Raw genomic sequence first — 12,325 nt, 5'->3', positions numbered from 1 at the left:
TTTAGTTAAGGTTTTGGTACCACTTGTGCTGTAATGTCAGGTAAATAGCTACTGCACATGAATAGAGGAAATCTTACTCTGGACTAACTATGAATCCAAAGATTATTAGGCACATGTAACTTGCTGCATGTTGCATGTCTGTATGCACTTGAGCAGCGTACCTTTTAATTTCTTTATATTTACTAGCAATGCGATATCTGGCTCAGCTGATGGGCTGCACACCTGAAACTGGCACTCAAGACCAGGTTGGTTGGAGCCCTAAGCTGAGGATGAGAAGAATCTGTAAAAAATAAATTATGTTGCATTCAGGGAGATGTATTTAGTCTCAGAAGTTTGGGTTTTGTCCTCAAGCCGTAGGGGAAATAAAAATTAAAAAATAAATAAATAAATAAATAAAAATATGTAAATGAATTATAACTAAAAATCAAAACAAAAAACACAATTAAAACTTGATCAAAGTATCTGAATTTGATGAGAGAGCTTTGTACTGGGATTGGAGAGCCAAGAGCCAAGCATTGCTAATCTGAACAATTGCATGTCTCCTCAGACTTCAAAATGTTTGAGCCACAGTGAAAGCAGGGGTATTTCTAGTTTAATAAACAGTAAAGGACCACAGCATTCAGATGAAGGATACAAGTATGTAGAAGTCAATTTAGCCACTAAACACTCAGAGGTGAGAAATAGGAGGAGTATCTTTGAGTCTTTAGGTTTCTCTTAAAAGTCTGAGCCTTAACCTAGTATAATGAAACTAGCATTCCAGGTCTATGTGCTGCATGGTTTTTTATTTTGTTTTTACTTTTCTGGGTGTTTTATTTTTGGTTTGTTTTTTCTTCTCAGTAGTACACAACAGTAGGTAAAAATAAAAGGAAAAAAGAGGAATAAGTAAGCATGTTGACAGTTATCGCTCAGGCTGCCAAGTCCTGGGGGGTGGCATGAAGCAGCTGTTTCTCCCAATTACCTAAGTTCTTTAAAATACAAAAGCTACAACCCTCTCTACCTCCTCCCCAAGTTTAAATGTCAGGGTCTAAGTGGATCCAAGAAACCCTTTCTCAAGTTCACCGGCTCCTCTGGCCAAGTAACATTTATCCTCTCACAGGGACATAATCTATTCCAGCCAAAAAAGCAGTGATTTAGTCATTATTTAGGCCAATGTTATGACCTCCTTAAATATTCTGTGTGAGCAAGGCAGTCGTGTTTTTCACCACTGCAGTTATGTTTTCTTTATTATCTTTCTTCTGGAGCTGGTGACCTTTGTGTCAGAGGGAATTGTGCCTCTGAAGTGCACTAGCAGCTGAAGCGGAGTTGCTGGGCTGCATCCTGCTCTGTGCGGGTGAGCCTGGGTTGGTACCCATACAGAGGGGACAGTGGGAAAGGAAATGTCTCCAGCTGCCCCAGCTACATGTGCCAAAGCTAATTCTTCACCTCCATAACCACACATAAAAGGGTGTGTTTTTTGTTCTTGTTGTTAGCTCTTGCAGGTACTTTTGTGGGCAAATATTTCATTTCCAGCAAGAGGTTTTGTCTTGTACAGACCTGAGCCTAGGGTGGCACAAGAGAAAGGTACCGATACAAATACAAACTGAAAATAATTAGTACCCCAGTGGGTAGGGTGCTCACGCTTAGTGTATTTCTTGCTTTCTACAGCATCTTTCATTTGCAGTCCATGCATGCGAACTGTGCATATATTAAGGCATCTGTGCCCCAGTAAGGATGTCCTAATTAAGTAGACTACAAGAATCTCTCTTTCTGGTCCATTGAGCAAGAAGATATTTGTAGAATTTTGAAGAACTCCAACTGCTGAGATGGGTAAATGGTCATCCTGAGGGACAGTGAAGATGATCACATTCTGTGGGTCATGAGAGCAGCCACTTCACGCAGTGTGTTCAGAAAGTCGTAGAAATGCCAAAATGTTGAGGCTGGGAAGGCTCTCTGGAGATACCCTATGCAACCTGTTTTTCAGAATATGGCCTTAGTTCGCTTTAACCAAGGGCAGCAAAACCAGTTTCTGCTTGCGAATGTATTGTTAAAGGATAATGTATGCAATCGTTATGCGTTAATAGTGAATGGGAATACTCTTCAATTTGCAACTTCCCTGCATGCATAATTGCAAGCAGTCCTGCAGGAAGAAAGGAAATACTTAAATGGTCTGAGTCTGCTTATCTTTTTATTGTTGCATAACAGAGGTGAATACTATGTTGTCGGTTCCATATTGTTATCACAGCTCATTCAGAAATCAAAAATGTAACCAGTTTTGATTTATAGCTGTATTTTAAGCTCTTCGTTAAGATGATCATTTAGATAAAATGCAGGTCTGATACTGAATTTAATTTCTTATTACTTTTTACCCTGCCATCATACCCAGGTCAGCTACTTCAGTTTCTAGTTTTATATGGTACGGATAGTTCCTCTCAAGCTGTGCTCCATTTTTTTTATTATTATTTTTTTACAATGATGTGTCAAGGAAAATAGAGTAAAACAAAATGTCTGAGCACTATTACTCACTTTTATCTTTTTTTTTTCAGGTGATAGTGACTGATCCTTACCATAAGAGTGGCTTTTCTGAAAACATTCAACCTGACGCACAATAATGGATATAAAAGATCGCAGACACCGCTCTTTGACAAGGGGCCGGTGTGGGAAGGAATGTCGCTATACTAGTTCTTCACTGGACAGTGAAGACTGTAGGGTACCAACTCAGAAGTCCTACAGCTCGAGTGAGACTCTGAAAGCATATGATCATGACACGAGGATGCACTATGGAAATCGAGTTTCAGACCTGGTTCACAGGGAGTCAGATGAGTTTCCAAGGCAAGGTATGTTTAACGTCAGAACTGCTTTATTCTTCAGTAGTCTTTACTAGATGATGTTAGCTGTCTGTTGAAATAACCCTTGTGAAATTGGAAGCGAGGCTGCTCTCTCTTATTTTACAAAATACTCTTCACTTTAAACATGTTACATCCAACAAATGAGTGAATGAACAGCCTAAATGTTTTTAGTTGGCATAGCCTTCCTTCCCTATCTCTGTTTTTTCGCTACGTGCAAACTTGCACATGCCTAGTTTTACTTTCATTCTTTTATTTTACTTGTCCTTGTAAATCATAAGTCTCCTTATCATAAGTTGGAACTACTAGTGAACATTTTCTTCACAGGAACAGCTTTTTAAAATCTGGTTAATGTGACCAAATAGCCTGATTGTAATTAAGATTTAGGCTTACAAAAATATAGGCAGTGTTGAATATAAAGGTATAGCTCATTTCTTCCCCTTTCAACAGAAGGCAAAATGTCTAGTACATCTGTAATTGCTAAAACTCTATTATTTCATGTGTGTATGTGTTAATGGCACGATCTCTACTATGCAGTTCTAGTATTGTGACTACTGTGTCTTATGTGACTGTGGTTATCCTGCTTCTCCGCAGAGATCACTCCATGAGCTCCTGTCTAATGAAAGGTCATTTTCTATACTTCGTATTATGTCATACAACTTGTTCAAAGCATTGTGCCAGCAGTCAGTGTCTGCCTTAACCTTTAAATCTAAGTATCTATTAATTTGCATCCTTAATTGAACTCTCATCTAATCCCTTGTTTTGCTTGCATATGTGTACAGGCATTTTAAAGTGTTTGTGTTATGCTTTCTCTATCAAACACCAAGTTCTCTTTTCTGAGGTAGTCTGTTCTTGTAGAGTTTGTTTTGCTAAGTTGTATTTACCTAGAGATAAGGCATCTAACTGCAGCTGAATCGTATGAGCTACTGAAGCCATTTTCATTCTGGTTTGCTCTGTGTACAAGAGTCATCTAAATATTACTTTCCCCTATCTGGATGATTGATGCTTCAGCTCAAGTGCCTTATTTTAGTTTCCAGGTCATTATTCGGCATTTCATGAGGGTGTTCTTTTTCTCTTGATTACTGATTTGACAACTGCTCATCCTCCTCCTGCTCTTAATGTGTTCTCATCTGCCCTCCTTATGAAGGGGAGTGCAAATTGAAATGCTCCGAAGACTTTTTTCTGCTAGCCTTTGTTGTTATATCTGGATGAAAAAAGTTTAGTTTCTTGAGGCAAACTATTTTTATTTTTTCTACCAAATAATATAAGCAGTAACTCCTTACCTTTCTGATTTTGTTAAGTGTAGAAAACATGTTTCTTCAGAAAATAAGTTTGTTTTGTGATTCTTCGTATTTGAAAACTCAAGTTCTCTCTGTTTGTGAAGTTCTTTACTGATGTGAAATTTGAGAAAAGCTGGAAAGTAGATTTTCATTAATATTTGGGGCCTGTTGTCTTTTTCATTCAATGATTTTATATGGATGTAAGTATGATCCAAATAGTTGGAAATACTGGATATTACTTCTGATGCAGATTCTAGCTGCAGACATACAGAAATGACTACATGTAGATTTATTCTAAATTTGAGTTAGTGCATTGCTGGGGTTAAATTCCTTAGGAAATAAACTTGTTTAAAATAAGTAGTCTGAAGGGAGTTACTTTTCTGCTATAAAAAATAGAACAGACTTTTTGGTTCTTGGCTAAAACTCCAAGTCCTGTGCATGCTTGAGCTCTTTGTCTAAGATTTTTCCCAAAGTACAAAATGTGTAGAGGTTCAACCTCTACTGCCAGTCCATTGACATCTGCCTCTGAAGTTGTGGGCCACCATAACGAAATAAGAGGCATTACTTTCAGAGCAGTGCTCATATATTTGTTATCCAGTAGCTGCACTGGATATTCACTAGTCAATCGGTTTGAAAAATTCAGTCCTTCAGTGGATGAAAGAGCATTCTAACCTTACAAGTTTTCATAAAAGTTGAGGAGTTCTTTCTGAATGTGGTATTTTAGGATGAATAGGAACTTTTCTGCTTTTCTGCTAGGATATGTCAAAAGCTCAACAATAGTTCTGACACCTCTGAATACTTGAAATATTTTACTATCTTCTGGTAACGTGTGAATTTTTCTGTATGCCAGGTGTTTTTCTACCAAAGAGAACCAATTATTATACTTGATCATGTACTTTTCAAAAAGAAAATAAGTTTTTTGTGTGTTTTTTTTTGCTTTTTTTTTTTTTAACTTCATCTGCTGACACAGCACAGTGAATGAAGTTAGGTCTCCTTTAAAACAAAAAAAGTAGTTTTTAGAAAGCTATTCTTTAAAGAGGTTGCTTTGAAAGGCAACCTTTGTTCATGTATGCTTTGTAACCAGACTGAGCTTAAAAGAACTCTCTCTACAGAGTTGTTGGAGTTTAAACTGGATTTCAAACGGATGATTGCAAACATTACTATTCCACAGTTCCTCACTTGGCATTCATAGCTCACAGGTTTCGTATTTCTACTTGATCCAAATGCCAGGCTTCATCTGATGCAAAATTTATTAGCCGCTACTTATACTGAATTGACTGCTTTCTCATTCTCAGGTCAGATCTAGTTTAGCAGTAAATCTCTGATATGAAATTTAAGAATAAATAGAATATATGTATGGAGTTACTGAAAGTAAGTCTGAATAGTAGAATGATATTAAACTGGGCCCAACATTCTAAAATATTACCTTTTATTTTTTTTTATTTTTTTATTTTTTTGCCACAGTTAACTATCTTGCTTTCTCTATGCCATTGCACGTCTTTTGGCTTGCCAAGATAATCTCAGTGAAGAACTGACAATACTTTCTGTAATCAGCTCAATTTTATTTGTTTCTTAAAGGAAGTGCATTTTATATCCTTTTAGACACTGATAGTATATGAAGATGAATTAGAAAACAAGTACAGTGGTTATAAGTTGTCTCATAAAATTACCCAGTGTTTTTATCAGTATAAAATTCAGAATTACTGTTACATAAAATCCTCGGTAAGCATGGTGCTGTGACCACTTCCCTGGGGTGCCCATTCTTGTGCCCACTGACTCTCCTGAGGAAGAACCTTTGCCCTACCCTGCCTTATAGCAGCTTCAGACTGTTCCCTTGAGTCCTATTGGTCCACACCAAAGAGAGGAGATCAGTGCCTGCTCCTCTGCTTCCCTATGTGACAAAGCCATTGTCCTTAATGAGGGTTCTCCTCAGTCTCTTCTTCTCTAGACTGAACAAACCAAGGGACTTCATCCCCCATATTTCTTTCAGCAGGGCTCCTATTCGTCCTCTCATCTCCTAGTCTCTACATATAGTCAGAATTGTTCCTTCCCAGCTCTCTAATTTGTCTAGATGTCTCTGCAAGGCTTTCCCCACCCTCAGTGCAGTCAGCAGCTCCTCCAATTTAGTATAATCAGTAAATTTACCCAGAACACTTTCTAGTCCTACACTGAAGTCATATATGATAACTTTCTAGAGAGCCAGCCTTAAAACGAAGCCCTGGGGAACCCTGATAGTGTTCAGTTTTAGGTTGTGAGTTCCAGCCTGGAAGTCATTGCAAAGATGGCCGGAGCAATTCAGCATGTTATTTACAAATTCATTACTATGGAAAGTCTGTAATCAACTAACAAGGTAAATATACAGTGTAATCCATTAAAGTATTACCAGCATTCTTATTCTTGAGTGTAATAAAGATGGAGTATAATAAAATACAATCTTCTGAAACTTTTCCATGTGAAACTAAGTTGCTGACAGAGGACTCCAGTAATAAATATGACTAATACTGGGAAAAAAAAAAAAAAAAAATACTATTCTAATATTAATATGCATTTGTAGAATAAACTAGCGGGTAGGTGTAATATTAGACATAATATTCTACATACCCACACACAGTTTAAGGGTTAAGTTTTTTGTTCATGGCAATTTTTCTGTAGTGATCATTATTAAAAATCAACGTTTGTTTACAGTTAAAATTAGAAAATTTAAATGCTTGGTGTTCTAAAAGAGCTTTTCCTGTATTACTTCTACAGCATTAGACTCTTTATTGTCTGATGATTGTTAAACTACCTTATACTTCCTTGTATTTTCAAAACTATTTACAGTTACTAAGTGAGCATCACATAACCTAGGTAAAAGGCATTAGTGCTTAAAATAAAAAAAGAAATAAAGTAACAGTTAATTTAGTTAGTGCCTGCTGTCAGTAAAAGAAAATTTTGGAAGCTGCAGGTCTAATTTAAAGCAGCCTCAGTAATCGTTTTTGTTGAAAGGTCTATGTAAAAGCATTTTAGTACGTAGAGGAGAACTTCCTATATTTTATAGTTAATGAATTTGTATCAAGCAGCAAGATATTGTGCTTCACAATAGAAGAGTAGGGTTTACTCCCTGTAGGACTAATGCCTCTGAATATTGGAAAGAACATACTCTGTACTTTCTTCCTTCTTTTGTTTAAGTGCATTATAGAATTCTAAGACCTTGGATAGTGAAATTAATAATTTTTGAACTTACAAGTCCTTCTACCCTTATTCATATGCATGCTCTGTCCCTCTTTAATGCAGTTCCTAGTGTTCAGGCACATCCACGTGGATGTTCTTTTTCATATTTAAATCCATTGTAAAAAAAATAATTTACTCCAAGGAGATTAAATAAATATATAAATACTTTTCAAAATAAAATAATCTAAATGAAAATACTTCATGATATTATTTCTTGATTCATTCTGGTAATAAAAATGGCTAATTTACTTAAAATTTGCTGTCATTCTATCTTCGGGGGTTCTTGTCCTCAGAAGGATCTGCAGTTAAACACAGATACGCGCTAACAACTTGCTTCTTGTTTAGAGTACCATGTGTGTTTTGGAACTGGGTCAAAATGCTGAAAACCAATTCATTCATAGGAATCAAAATTAGGAGAAAATAAAATGGGAAGTGAATATAACTGGTTAAGCAGAGTTCAGTATGTTTTATGTGCTCTCTTTACCTTGTTTTTTTGTTTTTTTTTTTTGTTTTTTTTTTTCCTCTGGATTTAAAATGTTTAAGACCAAAGGGTCTGTTACTTAGTTTTATCTATTAACAGATTAATTTTCGTAAGTTTATTACTACATTGATCTCAGTAATCCTCAAATGAAGTGTTTTTAAGAGTCTGAAAACAGCAATAGATAGAAAATTCAGTTTCTATTGGTGCAGTTTCTGTGGGAAATCTTCTTCCAAGTTAAAATCAGTTGCCAGCTTCTCATTTGATTTTGAAAACAGCTTTCAGTTGCTAGCCATTAGATCTCATGTAGTCTTTTTCTCTTTCATTTGAACATCCATAATACCCAGTGTTCTTTCCTTACAAATTCAATTAGATGCTGCAGTTGAGTCAGTCTTCTTTTCTATGACCTATATCTGTGTATCTATACGTATGAATAGATAGAGCTTCTTAAACATCTGCTTGTCAAGTATCATAGTATCATCTTTGGTCATGAAATCAAATTTGCTGCTCTTCACTAAGCCCTATTTTTTTTTTTCTCTCTCTAAAACAAGCAGAATATATCATAGCAATCCTATATATGCCTTGGTTATGTGGATAAAGATGTGTATAGTGACAGTGACATGTATAAAAATAACCCTTTCATATTACTTCCATGTTTATAAATCCAAGTATCAAATCAGCTACTTCTCACAGCAGTGAATTGCTATTGAGCTACTTGTCCTTCAAGGTTCCTAATGTATTTTTGGTCTAGATAACTGACTAGGCAAAATAGCGTGTAGATATTTTCGTATATTGCTATTTTTTATGTGTCTGCTTAGCTGGAAGCATCTTACAGTGAATGCAAAAGTACATGTCTGTGAATGTAGACCATATTGGAAACAGAGATTTACTGTCCCAAAGTGTAATGCTTACTCAGCCATCTGATGAGATTTGAGCACTAAACAGTTTGAGAGGGATGCATAAAGCTGTTTTATTACAAGATGCTGTTATGAATTGTAGCAGCTTTCCTTATGTTATACTGCTGTTGCCAAATAAGTTGCATGGATGTAAGCAGTTTTATTTGTAATTACTTGCTTGCATTTCCTTAGAATATTTGGGTTGAAGATGTTTGTGGTTCCTACTCATTCTCTGGTGGCAATCCCTACATCCTCTTCAATTCAAAATCAAATGGTATCTTTTAAAACTATTTGGAGAAAAGCGTTTCTGAGGAATGCCATTTCTTGTACATGATATGGAATTGGTCTCGGATATTTGTATGTGTATGTGATATAACCTTGTCAAAAACGATACAGAAAGCTCATACAGGAAAATATAACAGTAAGATCTTAAAGCAATGGGGGGGGGGGGAAGGAGATAAAAGATTTAATTTTAGTTGAATTTGAGGAAGTCTAGAAAATAGAGGAATTACCTGCTTAAGGAATGTCAAGGGAAACATGAGATTAATAGGTGATTTTCTAGGCTTTGGTCAAAAACTGCATATTATAAATGTGACACTTGACAATATTCCTGACAGCACTGCATTGATGTCTTGCTTATGGTTATGTTCTGTGACACACACACACACACACACATATATATACGTACATACATGCAATTACTTTTCTATTCTGTGATGCTGGTTAGCTCTGTTTTTGTCATTACAATCATTTTCAAAAACTATAGTTGGTGTTTGTTCACTTTTTAATTGTCAGTTCCACCAACTATGAAATATCTAATGTTAAAAGAAATGTAATCAAATATACACCACCAGTAGGTGTTTTTTTTTTCATCATTACGTATGAAAAAATTAGAAATTACCAATTTTTGTGGTTGCTGCTGCATTAAAACAAGATTAAAATTTGCTTGTGTGAAGCATTAAGTGCTGAGCTGCACATTAACACGTTCCAGTTTTTCTTCATGGGTATAATAACTTAAACATATACATTAATGTAAGTATTGGGAAGAAAATTAATATTTCAGGTTCTGGTACTTAAGCCAGAAGCTTGACAGAAGACTGTCACGTAGAACAAATATTACAAGTTTCATTTATTTCAAGTATATGATCATGCCTGTTCTACATGCCCTGGCACTGTATTCTGGATTTTAAATGTATTTCTGGTTGAATTCCATGTTTTAAAGATGGCATTTTACGCTGAAATTTTAAATATTATCAATATAATATTACTATTTCAAGACATTTCACTCATTTTCAAAACAAAACAAATAAGAATTCACTTGCATTCCATTTAATTTCATTGCAACATTTAGTCTGGTTGCCTACCTGCACAGCCTGGTCCTAGGGAGCCTGCTTTAGCAGGGCTTTGGAGTAGATGATTTCTAGAGATCTATTCCAACTCCTACAAAATGTGATTCTGTGATCCAGTTGTATGTTGTAGTTTTTCTGTCCTTAACCAAAGCGTTTGAACAGCATTCTAGCGAAGCTAAAATAGTGCCCAGTGTGTTCCTGTAACAACATTTGTCGCACCATACTGAAAGGTTACCTAATGAAACCTGGACATAATTCTTAAGTTATCTTAATAAGGAGCTGAGGTGGTATAATATTACATGGATTCTTGTTCTGTGGGATTGGGTTTTAGTTTTTTACTCATGACAGTGAGTAAAGTTTGGTGTGTAAATAGGCAGCTAAATGTGTGTACTCATTAAGTTTGCTTCTAAATTACATGTGTTTCCAATATTCTATTTTTATGTGAATATAGAACTAAAACGAGAAATATCTGCTTCCAGCACTAAGTTTATAGTTTATTAATAAAATGAAAAATGATGAATCACAGTTGTAATGATGCGTCTTATCCAAAGATAATGAAGAGTTATAAATTGTGTAATGAAAAATTAAAATAAGGTTAAAGTAGTTTATAAGACTGCCTACAGATCCTGCAGTGCTCAAATTTGAAGAAAGAACACTTACTTTTGAGTGATTTGAAAATATATCATTTAGTTTTGGTAGAGGACTAAAAAGCATATACTTGTCTTTAGGATAGTTTGGAAGTGGAAGATTTGACCGGGACAGCGAAGAGAAAAATGAGAAGTTATTTGCTCTCTGAAATCTGTGTACACAACAGATTGTGTTTTAGATGTCTTCAGTACTTCATTTGTGTGATTCTCTCTTGTTGACTTTTTGTAACAATTTCTCATCTGTTTGCCTATTTCTCAACCATTTCATAAGTAAAATAAACCTTTGTGCTTATTTTTACTATTAGCAAACTGTAGTGAAGCTTCTCGTAGAATCACAGAATATCCTGAGTTGGAAGGGGGACCCACGAGGATCCTTGAGCCCAAGTCCTGTCTCCACACAGCAACGCCCAGAATCCAAACCCTGCATCTGAGTGCATTGTCCAGGTGCATCTTGAGCAGCTCAGGGCTGTGCCCACCGCCCTCTGGGGCAGACCCTTTCCCTCACCCCCACCCACCCCTCTCCTGACATGTTGTGATATGTTTTGTGTGTGCTTGCGTTGCAGCAGGCCTCAGTGTGATGAGGGGGAGGTGAAACTGCTTTCTCTTTCAGAAGCATTTCCCCAGGTGGGAAACTGGGAAAGCACCATCACTTGTTGGGAGACTTTTGGAGATCAACAGTATAGAAACTGAGGCAGGTTTTGTAATACTGTGCTTCCCTGAAGCTGCTCTCTCACTTTGTGTAAACCAGAATGTCTGTAGGGGGGAGAATGTTTAGAATAAGCAGGCTTTGTGGTTAAAAATGTGTCAGCTTTGCTTTTTATGTTAGTATGTGGACTTAATAACTCTTATAAGCTGTTACCGTCTGGCAGAGTTCTTCATCTGAGCTTGAATTCATCTCCTTGCCTTATTTTTCGGACAGCATAGCAGTGTTATATCTTGATCCAAGTACATCTGTCCCATAAAGTAGGTTCTCTAGGTGCTGGTTTTTTTCTGAGACATAAGCAAATTTATGTTAATAAATCTACATATTTACTCATTATTTCTGCAGTTCAGAAGAACGGCATTGGATAGGATTTATCTAATTTCTCTGCAACATCTCATTTACTGCTGAGTAACTTAGTACTCAGTTTAAAGAAAATGCTACCACCTCATGAATTATAACAACCTGTCCTATGTGATAAAATAATTATACCTATGTGATACTTAGCAAACAGGAATTATGGAATTCCAATCCATGATGATTATGTGCAGATCAAGACAGAGTATCTATGTGCAGGAGCTACTTGGAATGAATTGAATTACTTGGCAGATTAAGAAAATGCCTAATTAAGAAGTGATTTACTGTGGCAAAATTCACAAATATTGTTTACCCCTAATTAAGAAATGATTTATTGTTGTAAAATGCACAAATATTGTTTAATAATACTGATACAATTATTGAATCTAAAGTATCAATTTGATCAGCTGTAGGAGTAGTAGATTATGAGAACAGGAACTTAATTTAAATTTGCACTTGTTTGTTTTTTTTCCTAACACAGTCATTTTGATTGCTGCTCTAAAAGATGCTTTAATTATAGCAGCGTAGTTATTTTTGTGTTCCTATTGTTTAAACTTTAGTTTAAGATGATGAAGTTGATACTCTT

The 12,325-nt window shown here is 35.9% G+C and overlaps 1 protein-coding gene across 14 annotated transcripts in view; it reads left to right on the top strand.

Moving 5' to 3' along the window:
* The window catches only part of TENM2 (teneurin transmembrane protein 2), a 1,269,291-nt gene that overhangs the window by 831,690 nt on the left and 425,276 nt on the right, over positions 1-12,325 (top strand). For all 14 annotated transcript variants that reach the window (XM_032447373.1, XM_015875932.2, XM_015875931.2 and 11 more), the window contains one exon: positions 2,523-2,813. In XM_032447373.1, the coding sequence (XP_032303264.1) occupies positions 2,588-2,813 (226 nt within the window). In that variant the 5' untranslated portion in view covers positions 2,523-2,587. The remainder of the gene's footprint in view (positions 1-2,522; positions 2,814-12,325) is intronic.

The sequence above is a fragment of the Coturnix japonica genome, chromosome 13 (assembly GCF_001577835.2).
Source record: "Coturnix japonica isolate 7356 chromosome 13, Coturnix japonica 2.1, whole genome shotgun sequence".
NCBI lineage: Eukaryota > Metazoa > Chordata > Aves > Galliformes > Phasianidae > Coturnix > Coturnix japonica.
Note: the sequence above shows the minus strand (reverse complement) of the source record. Positions and strands in the feature narration are given on the sequence as shown.